Raw genomic sequence first — 18974 nt, forward strand, 5'->3', positions numbered from 1 at the left:
ACACACACACACCACTTTTATAATCAGGAATAAATAAATAAATATTGCATTTATACCCTTCCCTTCTTTAAGCCTGGGGACTACTCTATCTCAGCTCTGAGCAAACAATAGTTTAAAAAGCTAACTCTATCACAATTCAAATTATTCAACAGAAAGTAGGGTTAAGATTCACTATAATGAGTTCCACTGGTTCTTCTTGGGTGCAAATTCCTATACACAACTGTAGTGGACACATGCTATGGATTGACTCATGACCCAAAAACATGTGTTATAAATTCTAACTTCTATGCCTGTAGTTTATAATCTCATTTGGGAGTGGCTTGTGTTTGTTATTTAATAAGGCAGGATTAGTTAAGAGTGTATCTTAAATCAATCTCTTTTAATATGTAAGAGATAAAACAAGCCATCAGAGTACAGAAGAAGAGATAGCAAGCCACTTGAAGACCTCCCAGGGGCAGAAACTCAGAAGAGACAAGGACCTACCTCAAGAGCCAACAGAGAGAGAAAGCCTTCCCCTAGAGCTGGAGCCCTGAATTTATACTTCTAGCCTCCTAAACTGTGAGAAAATAAATTTCTGTTTGTTAAAGTTACCCACTTGTGTGGCATTCCTGCTACAACACTACTACATAACTAAGACAGAATTTGACACTGGACGAGTGGGGTGCTGTTCTAACAGATACCTAAGACATGGAAGTGGTTTTGAATTGGGTAATGGAAGACTGGAAGTTTTTTTTGTTAAATTGTGATTTGGTTGAAAATTTACAGAGCAAATTCACTTTCCATATAGCAGTTCACATACACTTTGTCTCATGACATTGACCACAATTTACCATAATGCATCAGCTCCCCTCCCACTTCCTCCTGACAGTCACCTCTTCCCTGTGTCCATTCCTCCATGCACTCCTGTCCCAAGCTGTCTCCCTGTGCATAAACAGCCTATCTTTTTCCCATGATTGTTCTCTCCAAGGAGTGTATGTACCTCAGGTAAATGTTCAACTCCTATGCCTGTCTTTTGCTTGGCTGGAAGCTACAGGTATGGGACCTGAAGGGCAGTTAGGAGCCATAGTCTCAGTGGCTCCATTAGGCTCTATCAGACCAGCAAACCTGGTCCCCTTTTTGTTTTTTTCCAAATGATTTTGAGTTTTGTTCCACATTGTTCTCCCTGTCTATCCAAGATCTCCTACATAGATCCCTCTCTGAGTGCTTGACAGTGGTAGCCAGGCACCATCTAGTTCTTCTGGTCTCACAGTCGCATAGGCTACGGATCGCATGGTGTACGAGTCGCTAGGACTAATTATTTCCATGAATCTTTGGTTTTCTTCATTCTTCTTTGCTCTGGACGAGGAGAGACCCATTGCTGCATCCAGACGGCTGCTTGCAAGCTTTTAAGATCCCAGTCGCTACTCGCCAAAGTAGGAGGTAGAACAATGTTTTGTGTAGTATGTTATGCCAATTGAGCTTGATGTCCCCTGTGACTAAGGTCCCGAGCCCACAGGTTCAACTACTCAGTCCCTCTGGGTATCTGGCTGTGACCAAGAAGTGACTACAACCATGTCCCTTGTCAGGCTGGAAAAGTTTTAAGGTGCCTAATGGTAAAAGCTCTGGGGAGCTCTGGTAGCATAATGGCTAAGGCACTTGACTGCTAACCAGAAGGCTGGCGGTTCAAGTCCACCAGCCACTCCTCGGAAGGAAGATGGGGCAATCTACTTCCGTAGGGATACTCGGAAACCCAAGGAGGGGTCGCCATGAGTCGGGTCGGATTCAACGGCACATAACAACAATAACAATGGTAAAAGCGGGAGCTCTGGTAGCGTAGTGCTTAAGGCACTTGACTGCTAACCAGAAGGCTGGTGGTTCAAACCCACCGGCCACTCCTCGGAAGGAAGATGGGGCAATCTACTTCCACAGTGATACTGCCTTGGAAACCCAAGGAGGGGTCGCTATGAGTCGGGTCCGACTTGACGGCACATAACAACAACAACAACAATGGTAAAAGCCTGGGAGCTCTGGTGGCACAGTGCGTAAGGCATTTGACTGCTAACCAGCCACTTCTCAGAAGGAAGACTGGGCAATCTACTTCTGTAGAGATACCGTCTCAGAAACCCAAGGAGGGGTTGCTATGAGTCGAATCGACTGAACAGCAGTGAGTTTGCTTTTTTGGTACTGGTAAAAGCCTAGATTGCCTTGAGGAGATTGCTGGCAGAATCATGGGTATCAAAGGCAGTTCTGGTCAAAACTAGGACAGGAAGTGAGAAGAGCGATCGAGAAAGTCTTTATCATCTTAGAGAATACAAATTGTGTCAGCAACAGAATGTTGCTAGTAATATGGATATTAAATGTGCTTCTGGTGAGGTTTCAAAAGAAAATGATGAACATGTGATTGGACAATGGAAGAAGGGTGATGATTTTTATGTAGTGGCAAAGAACTTGTAAGTGATGAACTTAGATTACCTGGCTGATGAGATATCTGAGCAAGATCTTAAAGAGGCCACATGGTTTCTCCTTGCTGTGTATAGTTAAAATGTGAAAGAAAAGAGATGGACTTAAAAGAACTGTGCAAACCAAGAACTTGAAAGATTTGGAAAATTCTGTTGTACAAACATAGGACACGTGTCCTAGAATGTTCAACAAGGACGTGGCTACATATCTTTTGTTGAAGAGATTAAACCTGTGACTGATGGATCTAACCAACTGCCACAGCAGAAAAGTCATCAGCTTAGACTGAAGAGGACAGAGAAATAAGGAAAGAATGCTGCCTGCTTCTCAGAATTCTATAGGCAGGAAACTGGTCAAAGCAGTTACATCTGTTGCCCTTCAAGAAAAGAAAAGGACCATTCCTGGAGCAACTTGCAGATCAGCAGAACTGCTGGAAAGAACACAGGAAGCAGAGCCTTCTTGGTTTCAAAGGGTGGGATCACAAATTCCTAGGTTTCAAAGGGTTGATCTTCATTAACTTGGTTCCAGAGTGTGGGGCACCACAACTCAAAAGCATCAACTCTTTTTCGATCTTCCTTATTAATTTGTCCAGCTCTCACATGCATGCAAGGCAATTGGAAATATCATGGCCTCTGTCAGGCACACCTTAGTCCTCAAGGAGACAGCCTTGCTCCTCAGCACTTGAAAGAGTTCCTTCGCAGTTTACTTTCCCAATGCTACACGTCGTCTAATGTCCTGACTGCTGCTTCCATTGGCATCAATTGTAGAACCAAGCAATGTGAATTGACCACCTCAATCTTCTCTCATTTATTGTGATGCTGCTCATTGGTCCAGTTGTGAGGATTTTTGTTTTCTTTATACTGAGACGTAATTGAAGGGAGGTCTTCAAGGAGATGGATTGACACAGTGGCTGCGATGATGGGCTCAAGTGTAGCAGGGATCATGGAGCTGGCACGGGATCGGGCAGTGTTTCGTTTTGCTGTGCATGGGGTCGCTATGAGTTGGAGATGACTGAACAGCACCTAACAACAACAACAGAGTGTGGGGCTGCCATTAAGGCGTGCCAGGGAGTTGGGGCCAAAACTGAGGCGGCAGGGCTGCCATGCTTAAGGTACAGAACAATGCGACCTACTGTGGTTGAGGCTGTTACTCAGATAAACTAGGAAAATGGGCTGCCCAAAACCCAAGGAGCAGAGTTGTCATCCCAGAGGGTCTGGAAGGCAAAAGCCCAGGGCCAAGGTGCTTCCACTGAGAATCCACAGTAAGTGGCCACTGCCCAAATGGTCTCAAAAAAACAGAATTATTTAGGAGCCTTGAGAGCTACTGTAATTTGTTTTGCTGGTTGTTGAACCTACTTGGTGCCTGTTACCCCTTGTTTGCCTCTAATTTCTTCCATTTGTAAGGAAATGGCCACCTTGTGCCTGTTCCACCACCGTACTTTGGAAATAGATAATTTCTATTCCAGATTTCACAGTTCACAGATGAAGAGGAATTTTTCCCAGGACAGAATATGCTGAAAGTCACACCCATTATTTGATTTAGATGACTCAGAAGATGAGATTATAGACTTGGAGTAGATTTAAGACTTTTAGGATGATACCATGGGGTGAACATGTCTACATGTGACAAAGACATAAATCTTTAGGGGCCAAAGGGTAGAATGCTATGGATTGAATTATGTCCCCTCAAAATATGTTATAAATCATAACTTCTATGGCTATGGTGATAATCCCATTTGGGAATGAGCTGTCTGTTATGTTAATGAGGCAGGAATAGTGTAAGGTGTTTCTGGGGTCATTCTCTTTTGAGATATAAAAGAAATTAAGCAAACAAACAGAGCAGAGATGGGGGAAGAGAGATGCCAAGCCACATGAAGACTGCCCAGGCAGAAGCTCAGAAGAAACAAGGATTTCCCCAAGGTCTGAAAGAGAGAGAATGCCTTTCCCTGGAGCTGGCACCCTGAATTCAGACTTGTAGCCTGCTAAACTGTGAGAATATAAATTTCTGTTTGTTAAAGCCAATCACTTGTGGTATTTCTGTTACAGAAACACTATATAATGAAGACAATACCACAGAGCAACATGATATGATTTGTCTCTGGCTGGCTTCTCCCGTCCCTTGGAGTGCTCACATAAACTCATCTTTTTATTGTAGTGATACAGGAGGGTGGCTATCAAACCCTCATGCCAAAGTTTGCCACCATGAATGTTTTAGCATGCTGATGCAGCTGGCATTCCAAAAGGACACTTCCTTTTGCCAGGCATAACAGAGGTTATCATATCTTCAGAGTTAAGAGTTTTCAGAGACATTTATTCTGGTTTAGAATTACAGGCATTTTGTTGGAAAGCAAAGAAAGAGTCACAGAAAAGAGATGCCAAATAAAACCAAAAGGCCTGTCACCAGATTATGCTACTGTCTACCACAAAACTCTCCCTGGTTTGCAAGAGACCTATAGACTATGAAATATGATTTCCTCTTCACAGGGTCACTAGCATTCTCAACTGGGGAATTCCCATTGTATTCATGCTATTACTTGCCCAGCAGGCCCAACGGGTTTAAACTGAGCAGGTTTATCCACGGGGATCCCATCTATGGCGAGATTAAATCAAAAATGTTAAAAGAAAAGATCCAGTTTGTGGGTACTGTATCATGGTGATGGATGAGAGGGTTGGGAAAGAAGCAGCAAATCAGATTTACCTCCTTAACTGCATAACAGCTACATCTTTGGAGCTATTGAAATCCAACTGACGTAAGAATCGGTCCTTGACATAATGCAGCATATTGCCATGAACAGCATAGGCTGGCCGTTCCCGTTCCAGTTTAAACACAATCATTCCACCATCATGTCCTGGAGCACAGGGAGGAGAGAGAGAAGAAAGCTAGAAACAGGAGATATATGAGGACTAAACCTGTGCATGTATGCAAAAATGTTAAGATACCTGAATATCTTTATTTGCTATCTTTAGGAAAATTCTTAGAATCTGGTCAAATAAATCTCTGTGAATCATTTGTTAATACTACCTCATACTGACAAAGTTAAAACACTCCTCCCTGTGTGTTCCCCTAACACTGTACAAATCATTACTATAGCACTACACTTTAATTGTTTACAACTATCAACCTTGCTATACTGTAAGTGCCCCAAAAGCAGGAATTACAGTAATTTCCATCCTACTCCTAGACCACAGCATGTAACAAGAACATAAAAAAAATCTGCTGAATAAATAGGTGTTAGTTTAAAAAAACCTGTTTTTTTTCAATGTTTTATATTTTCCTTACTAGCATCATCCATCCCTTAGAGAAACCTTCTGTCCTTGTCCTCCTAAAGTCTTATCTCCACAATAAGCCAGATCATGTAACTCCTCTGTTCAAAACTTTTCAATGGCTTTCCATCCACTGAAATAGAATAAAATCCTAAATCCAAACCGTGGTCTACAGTGCAACACATGATTTAGCCATGCTTTCACCTCCTGTTACTTAGCCCCCAACTCACTATACTATAACTGGCCTCTTTGACATTCCTCAAACATGCTAAACACTTCTTGCATCACAGCCTTGCATTTGCTGTTCCCACTGGTTCATTCCCCTTTATTTTCCTGACCACCTGATATAAAATAGCAGTCTCCACACTAGCCCCTCTTTATCCTCCTTACTTTTTACCATTCACCACACATCATTTTATATATTATTATCCCCTTCCACTAGTAATAAAAGCTAGTGATAAAAGACACTAGTAATAAAGACAAGGACTTTGTTTAACGCACAGATATAATACCAACATCCAGAATAGGGTCTGGCACTTAATACGTATTTGCTAAATGAATGAATATATCTCAGCTTCTAGTTCTCTCTAGTCTGAGAACCCCAAGGATACTACATTAGACACCCATGTCTCCTAGGAACTAAACAGACATAATGGGATTTACCATTAACTGAATCTTGATAGAGAAGAGAACACTAGAAGAACAATGCTCCAAGAAGTTAGTTAAAAAGGAAAGGAGAAAACCTCCAACTAACTGGCTCTGAGAATTCTACTTCTCATTGTCATCCTACTACGAATTTAATGGAGACAAAGGTAATGGAGAATTATTCTCAAATCTTATAAATTCTGAATTAAAGCAAGAGGGGGAAAAAAAGGAAAAAGAGGAAATGGTTCTCACCTGCAGCAAAAAGGTTGAGATTAGGGTGGGCAGCTAGGACCCAGAATCGATCATGGTCCCTGCGGAAGGTCTGAACTCCAGTCCTAAAAAAAGAAAAGGTACACACACACAAAAAAATTTCATAAGAGTCTTCAGTCTGTCACAAACAATATTGGGTGCTAGGCCAGCCAACTGATTAAATAAATTAAACTAGAGAGAGAAAATTTCATATCCTAACAAAATATGTTGTTGTTAATTGCCACTGAGTCAATTCAATTCTACTAAAGAATAGAAAGAGATGATTTCAAACTGACTCTATTGTTTTAATATTTCAATTTCCCCCATTCATCACGACTTTCAACTATATTGCTTTCACTTCATGTTTTACTTCTCTAGCTTCTCCAGAGGGAGGGGAGAAGAAGAATATGATTAAATTTAAAAATATGAAAAGATCTAGGTATCACTCAATTTGACTAAAAAATAGTAAATGCTGGCTGATCCAGGTCTCTTCAAAAGTTTTCAAGATATTTGATTTTTCCACTTGTTGAAGATAAAGACAGATAAACAGAAATATACTGATCTCATTTTTAAAAAGAATGAGAGAGAAAATAGGACTTCCCTCTGATATTTGTCACAAACATCAATAAACCCCTTACCGCTTAGACATATCCCAAACTCGGATACTCTTGTCCTCAGAATTGCTGAGGATCAACTCTTGGCGTGGGTGGAAGACAGCACAAGATACGTTGTTGTAATGGCCCCGGCAGGTATCAACCTCCCATGCCTTTGATTCTGAAGGACAAGAGAGAATTAGGCCATCACAATTTCCTACTACTTACTTTAAGTTTGGGATTTGTAGATACAACATGTTCTTAACAAAATGCTAGGTATGACTGTTGTTGTTGTTATGTGCCGTCGAGTCAAACCCGACTCATAGCGACCCCTCCTTGGGTTTCCGAGGCAGTATCACTACAGAAGTAGATTGCGCAACCTTCCTTCCGAGGAGTGGCTGGTGGGTTTGAACCGCCAGCCGTCTGGTTAGCAGGCAAGTGTCTTAGCCACTATGCTACCACAGCTCCTCAAGATGTTAAATCAGCAACTTCTTTCTAATAGGTCAATTTCTTCATTTAAGTCTCTTAATACCTACATAATTCTTTGTTCTTTTATTCTGACCTTTCATTTTCCATAATTCTTTATCCCCTTACACTACTTTATTTGTCCTTACAGCTTTACTCCCTAGCTGTCATTTTAGAATAAATCTAAGGTCCATAAGGCAGGGACTTCCGTTAGTCATCACTGAATCTCCAGAGTCTTGAACAATACCTATTGCAAAGTATATACATAATACAAATTTGTTGAATGAGCAAATTAATTCTTACCCTCAACCTTGTTCATATGCCTCAAAATCAGGATGACATCAGAGGGGAAAAGGGAAAGAGGCAATTCTATCCTCTCAGAATTAGTACTAGACTTAGGATTTTATTCTGATAACCACCTAAGGTAGGAAAATAAGTTGCAAAGTCCAAAGGACGAGGCCACTTCACTTTGCTGGCCAGAAGCCAATCTCTTAGGTATGTTAATACCATCACTGGTTCACTCACCATTCATGCGCCAGATCTTCACTTGACGGTCATCTGCCCCAGATACAATTAGGGGCATCGTTGGGTGAAAAGCAGCCCAGTTCACTCCGCGATCATGACCCTATGGAAAACCACAAGTGTTTCTTCTAAAATGGCTTTTTAAGTGCTGACTCAAAGCAAATCAATGACTCATGCTGGTGGTTACAAAAGATGCCATTGATTTTTACTCTTTATATGAAAAATCTTAAGGGACTATGCTGCTCTAAGATTTTTAACATGAGAGTTATCATGTCAATCTATCCAATATTACCCTTTATATTATCGTGGGAATTCCCAAATCCTTCTACTTTCAAATTCAGCTTCATTTGCCTTTATATTACTTTCTTAAAAAAATTTTATTTTTTGTTGAAAATATACACATCAAAACAGGCACCCATTTAACAATTTCTACATACTGCCCAGTGACACTGATTACATTCTTCACATTGTATCAACATTCTTATTATTTTTGCTCTATTTGTTGCATCCTCATTCATTTAGATTTACTACTCCTTAAACTACTCACCTATGTTTTAGAGTTACTGTTGTCATTTTGGTGTCGTATACTTTTTTTTTCCTTTTAAAAGTTCAATAATAAAGGATGATATTCTTTACTTTTTGAGCTAAACTGTTTTTTTTGTTGTTGTTGTTGTTTAAAGATGATTTCAGGGGACAGTTTCATTTCAAAGATTGAAGTATACTACCTTATTTTATCACTGGTCTAATTATATCTTTTTCTCCAACTATTAACATCTCAAGAATAAAGACTATTTTCATAATTTAAAGCAGCAATTCTCAAGTGTAGTATGCAAACCCCAAGAAGTCCACAAAACTCATTAAGATGATCTGCATGGTAAAAACTATTTTCATTATAATACTAAGCTTCTATTTGCTTTAATTATTAATCTCTCAGTAGAGTTTCCCAGAGACTAAATGACGTGATGATGTCATCACTGTCCACTAATGGAATGTGTGCTTTTATGTTTCATGTTTTAGCAGTTCTTAATTTTAATTTCTAATATGGTACAAACAAAACTCATTAGGGTCTTCAACAAATTTTAAGAGTATACAGAGGTCCTGAGACCAAAAAGTTTAAGAACTGATTTTAAGATACTCTATATCCTACTTTCTGACTCGACAGCAGTGAGTTTGGTTTTTAGTTTTATATCCTACTTTTATAATTATACTCTGAACTGTGACAGAATCACAGATAAAGCAGTTCTGAAACAGAAGTTTGTTTTTTTCCACATACCGTGCTCCGTCCCCATATCTTATGTTTTTGGTGAAAGTTTATGCCGTAAATTGAGAATTTTCACAAAAAGAATAGGCAGTAGTTTTGAGCGCTATCATGGTGTGGTGAAAAGCACTGGGTATTGGAGTCAGAAAGATCCAAGTTCAAATCCCAGGTCTTCCATTTACTACACACATGGGGACTTTGGCAACTACTTAATTTCTCTACATCTCATTGTGTTTTCCATCTGCAAAATGGGGTTAAGGTTATTTAGAGGATAACTATGAGGATTAAATTAGATAATATAAAGTAAAATCTAGTTTCTTTTTCTTGTGCTTTTCTATTTTCCCATCGTGCATCAAGTCACCTACACACAGCAATAGCAACCATTGCCGGGGAGTCGGACCCGACCATAGTGACCCCGCCTTGGGTTTCCGAGGCAGTATCACCTCGGAAGTAGATTGCCCAACCTTCCTTCCGAGGGGTGGATGGTGGATTTGAATTGCCAGCCTTCTGGTTAGCAGCAGTCAAGTGCCTTAGGCACTATGCTATCAGAGCTCTCTAAATAACTTAGATTAAATTACTTTTTACTCTTATAAGAGGCTTGAGAATGGGCTCAGCTTTTAGGTGGTGATGGATCCTGGTTTATAAAGTAATGCAATTCTCCCTCAGGTTGCATGGAAGCTTCATTTTTTTGTTGGCTCACTCATTGTCTCTAGGGTTTAGAACAGTGACTGGCACTCAATAATCACTCCATAACCCTAAAGAAGAGCTCATATCCAGGAGTGGCTGAAGAGATAAGTACCTCCAGTACATGCTTCACCACTGCATCCGTAGTTCCAAATAGATCAACCCCAGTTATTCCTCTTACATCTGACTCCACCGCACCAGGGGATAAGTTTTTTTTCCTTAGGCCTTTGAAGGGGTAAGGAATAGGATGAAAAACACAAACAAAATGTTACCAAAAAGTGGATAGTATCAGAAGCACAGAAAGGTATAGTGACAGACTAATATTACAGAAAGAGGTGGAAAAGAAATTTAGAGAGACCGAAGAAAGAAAAAAGAGACTCCAGAGTTTCTATCAAATTTTTCTTCCTTCAAATACTCAAAATATTCAAAGTACATTCATTATTTTCTCTTATGCTCCTTTAAAAGATCAACTACTGGTCCCTCTGGAAAAGGCAATCCCAAACTTGAGTCAGCTAACTACTTCTTCAACAAACCTCATGAGCTATCTACTTCAGGTAATGCCAATTTTCTACTTTTCAATGCTCTTGAAATGTGGCCTCAAATAGTAAACATTCAAATCCCACTTTCAACTTCATGAAATCTGAACAACTTTTCTTTCACTGTTTCAAAAAATTTTAAAGAAAAGCCATCTGGGAAGTGCTAGAGCTCAATGTTTCTCACACTTAGTCTTGCAGGCAACTCATGGGGAAATTCTAAATGGGTCATGAAAACTGGACCTATAAAGTACAAAACAGCTATCTGGTAGAATACACAACTATGAACTATATAAAAAGTATACTCATATTTTCTATTTGACTCAGGCGGTTTATTAAGTCTGACTCAATGTATTTTGCCATTAAAGCTTTTGGAGGATATTTTCACTTAGATGAATCAGCCCATAATTTTAAAATATATGAAAAAATAACACTAGAGTAAGAGTTGTCTTATCTGTATAAGACCCACACTCATGGCTCAAATACACCCATCTTTAAAAGCTATTTGTGCTACACAGAGAACCAAAATTACGGTAACAACACTACTATCTTGTATTTGAAAAGCACTTTGTGGTTTTCAAAACACTCTTACATATATCATGTGATGTGACCCTGATAATCCCTCAAGGTAGGCAAGCCAGGTATAATTATACTAGTTTGAAGGTGAGAAAACAAAAGAACTGGGGCTAAAATCTTATCTTTTGAAGTATTTTTGGGAAAAAGTAGGAGATTAAACTATCTAACACTAGTGAAAACGAAATAACCCATAATAGGGAGAAAATAAAACCTATCATTGAAAATAAAACCTACGTTGTTGCAAACCTAAAATTTGCCATCTGTAAAAAAAATATGAAAACTTAACTTCAATGACTGTATTTATACTCATTTTAAATTTGTACTATATTTCTTCTGTTATAGTGGCATCTAAACATCAGCAGTGGAGAAACAAGCGCTTAAAAAGATATGGCAGTTTTAATTATCTTGTTCCTGGTCCAAAATGAGCATTTATGCAATAGATAGAAAAAAATAAAAGCTGATGTTTAAAAAAAAAAAAAGCACTCTTCAAGTTCATAAATACATAACGACAGAGATGCCTCTTTTCACACTTATTTTGCTTGTCCCTTTAATGGGACCTGTCAACTTTTTCTAATGAGTCTAGTTTATGAAACAGATTCAAAGGAAGACACAAAGACAGACAGCTGTGAAGAATTTCACCTCCAATAAGCTTCAACAAACACATTAAAAGGGAAAGCTGTATGACAGAAAGAAAGCCTTTGTTGTACTTGCGTGTAATGATTCAGGAAAAGAGGAAGGGCAAAAACAGATAGATGAATAGTGACAGGCAGTGAAAACATACTTAGGGAAGAAATATTTTAGCCTTTGACAAGCCACTTGCTAGGACTGAACGACAGATGGAAAATTTCTATAGCAGCTACCCAAATCCAGAGGGAAGAGAGGACACTCTCAGAATGGACCAGTTTGATGCACAGCTCCCAATGGGGACCAGAGGAAGCGGTAAAAAGAGAGGGAAAAGGACAGGATCTGGCAGCAAATTAATGTTTTTAGTAGCCATTTCAAAGACTGAGCCTGAATTACATGGGCTTAGCATGCAAAGGTATTTGTTGTTAAGCGCCATCGAGTCATCTCCGACTCATAGCGACCCTATGCACAGCAGAATGAAACACCGCCCAGTCCTGAGCCAGCTCCACGATTCTTACTACACTTGATCCCATTGCTGCCACCACGTCAACCCACGTATAAGCATATTAAAATAATTTAACTGTCAGTTTAATTGCAACCTCAAACTAAAAAAACAGCCTATCTTCTATATTGAGGTGGTAAATAAATTCTCTTTGAAACAAGTAACTTTTGCCAAGCTAACACAAAAGATTAAGTTCAAACTAAACCCCATGGACACGCTCCTCATGGGAGAGGTATCATGGGTTTTCCTTTAAAGATCTCTATAGTCTCTTATTGTTTACCTAGCTCAGAGAGAGTGCCCCTTCTAAGAAAGACACTTAGAAAAATTAGAATCTTCACCAGTCCTCTAAATTCGGGGGTATTCATTCTCTTACTAAGAACCAACTTTCTCCCTCTTGGAAATATCAGCTATGAACTGGCCTGAAAACTAATTTTTTCTGTGTTCAGCACTTATTTGAACCCAAGCAAAAATAACCCTGCTAAAAAGGAATAAGCCGATGTCTAAAAAAGGAAAGAGTAAGTGCAAAAGTCAAACCCCAAAGCTCCTTCCTCTTGGTTAAATCCCAAAGCATCTCCTTCCACTCTGGTTAAGGGGTTACTGGAAGTCAAGAGAGTTGAGGGTAGAGAAAAACACTTAAAATAGTAAAAGAGAGCATTAATATTAGTACAGCAAGTTAGCATGAAATTCTATCACATATACTAAGCATAGCAATTACAATATTGTAATTATAGTATTATCGTTATAGTATATTAATCGTGCACTTCACACATTCAAGAGCAAGTATAAACCCCACAGGGGTCACTCTCTTCCTCTCTTCTCTGATCTAGGGCCCTTAATTCCGATGCAAAGATGTTCTCTGTTCACAAAAGGTGAAGAAAAGATTTTCTTGTCTTGGGCATTTCATGGTCACAGACGAGAAACCTTCTACCTGACTGCTCCAATTTGTTTTAGTTATACCATAGAGAACATGCTGTGCTAGTGCAGGTGGCACAAACAGCACTTTCAGAAAGGAACAGTTTAAAGTTCTTCCCAATCTAGTGTTCTGGAAAAGAATTAAGCCCTAATGCCCAAAAGCATTAGCCTTTTTCCTATGATCTAGAATGGTATTACCTGTATACTACTCCTGCAAGAACTGAGGAAAGTATTTTCTGTAGGATTTAATTTTTTCATAGAACCTCAGCTGAGAACAGTTATTTTTAAAAAGTTGCCCCAGTTCAGCCAGAAGAGCGTGAACCAGGATCCAACTTCAACAGGTTCCTAAATCCGGAGACAGAGAGGGTGCTTTGAATGTGTGCAGAGTAAAAAAATCACAGTGAGCCAAAACTAGTTACTGTGCGAGTGGATGCTATGATCCCTGGGACTGGCAGTGAGGAGAGGGCAAAGACTCATAGTGCCTATGCCTAGCTCCTTCTGCTGGCATGACTGGTCATATCTGGGTGTACTTCAAAAAGCCTAGTTAGTCTGACGAAAAACTGCAATGGCAAAAACCCTAGAAGACAGTATATATTATCTTATTTCCAAAGCAATCTTGTTTATATCAAACCAAGTCGATTTCAACTCATAGGGACCCTATAGGACAGAGCATGTCACACAGGGTTTCCAAGGCTATAAACCTTTATAGAAGGACACTGCCCAATCTTACAACCAGAGTGGCTGGTAGATTCAAACTGCTAACCTTTAGGTTAGAAGCTAAGAGTTTAACTACTGTGCCAGGGCTCCTTGTTTACATTACTCTCTTCTAATTCTGAGCCTGCAAAAATTATTCTAGATCTAGAGGTTCTACTCTCCAACTGTCCCCATCTCCCATTGGCTTATTTCTATGCTACATAAATTTTAAACTACTGCAACATTCCTAATGCTGCATCTGGGAATCCAATTTTTTTCCTCCTATTGATTAATGGTTTGTAAAAACAGCAAACATTACAGCCCAGCCTACCAAGCCACAAAAAAGTTGGCAAAGTTATCACCTCAAGCTGTACAAATGCAGAAAGGTTATTACTTCATTACCATAAGAAACCAGCAAGGACCTATGAAGGGGTCGTCTTTTTACAGAATGAAAAGTTTTGCAATCTAGCCACTAACCTTTCAGAGAACCTAATCTCCAAAAATTTCTAAGGCAACAAAAGAATAGAAAGAGACAATTCAGCAAGTGACAAGTAAATGTCAGATTCTCACTTCCTGATTCCAACACTTAACAAAGCACTTCCATTTATACAGCATGCCTATTTCATAAGTACATTCCTTTTTTCTGCACTTATATTTTCTGATTAGATCTTTTTAGATCTCTTCTTTACAGTACTAAACATTTAAATCATTATCTCAAAATCAAGATATAATACCAAACCCAACCCACTGTCATCAAGTTGATTCTGACTCTTAGTGACCCTATAGGAAAGAGCAGAACTGCCCCATAGGATTTCCAAGGCTGTAAATCTTTATGGAAGCAGACTGCCTCATCTTTCTCTGGTGGAATGGCTGGTGGGTTTGAACTGACAACCTTCTGGATAGCAGTTGAGTGCTTTAACCACTACACTACCACAGACTATCAAAGGAGGGATTTCCCCAACTATCCAAAATCTGCAAGTTATTTAATTTCTGGTCCTATAAGTCTGTCCATTAAAATGTATTATGGACATAAAAATACACACACACACCATGCACCTACATGAGGCAACAGAATCCAAGAGTCCTGTTTCCCTGCACTAATCTATTTGTCAAAATTCATTTTCATTAAATGTTATTTTCTTATTTGAGCAGAAAGCTTCATTTTTAATCAAATACACCCAACAGTATGTCATTTTTATATAAAATTTCATCTAAAAACTGAAAATTTCTTCAAATCAAGTGGATTTTTCAGAGCAAACAGCTTTTCTTGGTGAATACCTCTAATACAAAGAACCACCAAAGCAGATTTAATACTCTTAAAAACAAAGATGCTGCTACATGAGAATAGACTATTCTAAATATTCCTGTTCTAAGCAAATTACCCTATTTTAAGCAATTGCAGTTTTTCGCCAGATATGACTAGGTTACCCCTGAACTTGGGTAGCTCACCAGAAATATCCCAAACGCGTACAGTCTGGTCCAGGCTAGCTGATACAACCAGGTCTTCTGAAGGGTGGAACTGAGCACACATTACATAGTGGTTATGCCCTGTTAACACACTGCAAAAAGAAAAAAGAAAGACAATACCCAATTAGAGGCAGCAACCAATGACTCCTATGCTAAGTATCATTCTTCACAGCCAATAGATGCTTATCAAATTATGCTTTCATACAGGTAAAAGTAGGTCATCCTAACAATTCTGAATAAACAAGGTCAGCTGTTTTAACAATAACTCTCTTCTTAGCTCCAATGCTTTAATGTTTAACTAATCTCAGATGGGAGTCTCTGGGTGACACAAATAGTTAGGCAATCAACTAGTAGCCGGAGGGCTGGCAGTTTAAACCCACTCAGAGTTGACTTGGAAGTAAGGCTTGGCAATCTGCTTCCCAAAGGTACAGATCAAAAACCTTGTGGAGTACTTGCACACTATGCACATGAGGTTGCCATGAATTGGAATCTACTGAATGGCAACTAAGAACAACAATAATTTCAGGAGAATTGAGACTGCATAGCTCTCCTCTCAGATTAAAGACATAATAAAATACCAAAATAAATGGAATCTTAGTAATTCATACTGAAAATTACCTGTTAGATATTAGAGGTATAACTCTCTTAAAAGGCATTGTTTTAAATAGCACTTACCTCATCACAGAAAGCTTGATTTAGAACCCGAGTCCCAAACACAAAGCAGGACAGAAGTCTAGACCTTGACTCAGGATATGAATGGAACTGAAAACCAGCTAAAAGTTCTTGTTCTAAAAACCTAGCTATGACCTCTCTTCCCTGGTAAGGAATGATTACAAAACCTAGCTTCATACATGATTAATGAGATGCCCTCTATATTTATCATTTTGTACTTAAAAGCATCTGATAATCAGAAATTAATTAGCAAACATAGCCAATTTGGGACAGAAGAGGATTGTTCTAAAGAGAAGCTGATTATGACAAAACTAGAAAGAACTAAGACTCTTTTTGAGCCCTCTGCCTCCTTTTTACCAGACACAGGTCCTAGATTGCCAGTTCCACACTCGGATGGTCTGATCATCTGAGGCACTCAAAATCCAAGGATATTCCTGAAAGATATTCCAGACAAAAGATTTGAACATTAAACAAACTTATTCTGCCAGGCTCCTATAACCATTTTTCTCTTTTGGGGAGATCAACCCACTGCCTAATGCTTCAGTTATATTAGCAAGATGCTATATTAGCTGCTGCTTCTGGTATCAGGCTATCTTCTTGCCACCATTCTACCAGCTTTTTCCAACTTTGTTAAGTACCTATAAGATTTAAGAATGAAAGCCAGACAAAGGGATAATAGATTCCCAAAAATAAGAAATAATGTAATATATATTTATGTATACTTTTACATATAGGCATGTATCATATGTGTATTTATACATAATTTTATAAATTTATGTATACAAATTATATGTATGTATATATATGTACATAAAAAAGGAGCTCTGGTGGTGTTATGCCTAAGGCATCTGACTGCTAACCAGAAGGCTGGCAGTTCAAACCCACTAGCCACTCTGCAGAAGGAAGACTGGGCAATCCACTTCTATAAAGATTTACCATCTCAGAAACCCAAAGAGGGGTTGCTGTGAGTCAGAATGGACTCTTTAGCAGGGAGTTTGCTTTTTTTTTTAATGTACATATAAATTATAGACTATAATTGTAAATTAGGAACCCATGGAAGAATCTTTAAATCTAGGATGGAAATGCTGTTTCAATCTGACTTCTTCCTGCTAGGCCATCTAGTTTTAAAAAATTTCCAAGTCTCAGTAACCAAAGCAGAAAGTAACACATAAAGACAACTCAGCCTTTGTCAAGTCTATAAGCTTGTTGAGAAAAGAAAATATATTCTTATTCACAGTTCTATCTTCAGTATCTAGCACAGAGCTTAGCAAGTACAACACACACAAAATTAAATGAACTGAAGAAATTAAAGAAAATCAGGTTTTTCCTAACTTTCTAGCTCAGTGGCAACTTGCTATATAAGCAAGGGTCTTCAGCAAGTCCTTTATGGCAACGGAAAATAGTTCCTATCTATCTAATAGATTATCTTGAGTGGCTATCATTCTCAAATGTTACAGTTGTAATTTTCTCATTCATCTTATCCTAGTCCTTCACTATACCTTTCTTTTCAAAGAGGTAAATTATTCCACAAAAACATGTCTCCTTTTTATAAATTTTAAAAAAAGAAAAATTAAGTATACATAGCTAGAAAATGCTTGTTCATTTCATTATATTCTAACTTAATTCAAGAAACTTCATTTACTAAGGATTGAGGAATAGTGCTAGTAACTCTAGTGACACAGAATTATAAAGAGATCTAGTGAGGTTGGGACTGAATTAAGTTAGAATCAAACTATAAATCAGTACTTAAGTCTACCATATCGGACAGATCAAAGAAGGCAATAAGCCTGGCAAGGGGAACAGCCTCTATCAGAATGGTGGCATAGTGTCTAAGGCATCTGACTGCTAACCAGAAGGCTGGCGGTTCAAAACCACCAGCCACTCCCTGGAAGAAAGACTGGGCTATTTACTTCCATAGAGATACCACCTTGGAAACCTAAGGAGGGGTCATGATGAGTCAGAATCGATTTGACAACAATGAGTTTTGTTTGTTTGTTTGTTTTATCCAACACATCACAGAAAGCAGTAAGCCTGGCAAGGGGAACAGCCTCTACCAGACCCCAAAATCCTAGGATAGAACATGATTATTAACACTTCAAAAAATGTATTAGTTCATCAAAAGGACACCACAGCTTGGCTTTCTTCCAGACACACCCATTGTTTACTCTTCAAGGGATGAGCCTGCAAACGCTTGTTTGCCAGCTCAGCAAACTTGAAATCAAATCCCCACCATTCTCCACAGAAAAGCAATGGCTTCCTCATAGAACCCTCCGGATTCAGTTAAAGTTAATTCAATATAACCCTGAGTTCTTCCTTTTTGAAGAAGGAAACAAAGCAAAAACGTCAACATCACACAAATTCTAGAAGAACCATTCCAATAACACAATTGTTGTCAGCACAGGTTCTTAAGGACCAAGTAAAAGATTCCTATGGGATCACCACGGCTACTTACATGATGAAAGAATGTGGTGCGGATGTAATCTAAGTGGCCAAGCAATGTGAAAAGACAGCGTCGAAGCTTATAATTCCAAACCTGTGAAGACAGAAATCGAACTGAGGAATAAGACGTGAGGGTCTTGGGCTTCTCAAAGGTTAAAGTTTCTCAATAAATAAGCATGACTTTTATTAGCATTCCTAAGTCAGCCTAGAAACTGACCGTGTAGGAAATCTTTTTTTTTGTGTGTGTGTGTGTGTGTGTGTGTGTGTGATCTGGGTAGAAATTTACAGAGCAAATTCACTTTCCATACAGCAGTTCACATACACTTTGTCTCATGACATTGACCACAATTCACCACCATGCAACAGATCCCCTCCCACTTCCTCCTGACAGTTACCTCTTCCCTGTGCCCATCCCTCCATGCGTTTCTGCTCCCTGAGCTG

At 38.9% G+C, this 18974-nt stretch overlaps 1 protein-coding gene across 1 annotated transcript in view; it reads right to left on the reverse strand.

Annotated features, from left to right (window-relative positions):
* The window catches only part of COPA (COPI coat complex subunit alpha), an 80121-nt gene that overhangs the window by 50630 nt on the left and 10517 nt on the right, over window positions 1-18974 (reverse strand). Inside the window, exons 4-11 of the mRNA XM_007947710.1 lie at window positions 18547-18627; window positions 16452-16528; window positions 15405-15514; window positions 10231-10340; window positions 8177-8276; window positions 7232-7367; window positions 6597-6679; window positions 5134-5284 (exon numbers count right to left, since the gene is read on the reverse strand). Coding sequence (XP_007945901.1) covers window positions 5134-5284; window positions 6597-6679; window positions 7232-7367; window positions 8177-8276; window positions 10231-10340; window positions 15405-15514; window positions 16452-16528; window positions 18547-18627 — 848 coding nt within the window. The remainder of the gene's footprint in view (window positions 1-5133; window positions 5285-6596; window positions 6680-7231; window positions 7368-8176; window positions 8277-10230; window positions 10341-15404; window positions 15515-16451; window positions 16529-18546; window positions 18628-18974) is intronic.

The sequence above is a fragment of the Orycteropus afer genome, unplaced genomic scaffold, assembly GCF_000298275.1.
Source record: "Orycteropus afer afer isolate SDZICR_OR568_19922 unplaced genomic scaffold, OryAfe1.0 scaffold00193, whole genome shotgun sequence".
Taxonomy (NCBI): Eukaryota; Metazoa; Chordata; class Mammalia; order Tubulidentata; family Orycteropodidae; genus Orycteropus; species Orycteropus afer.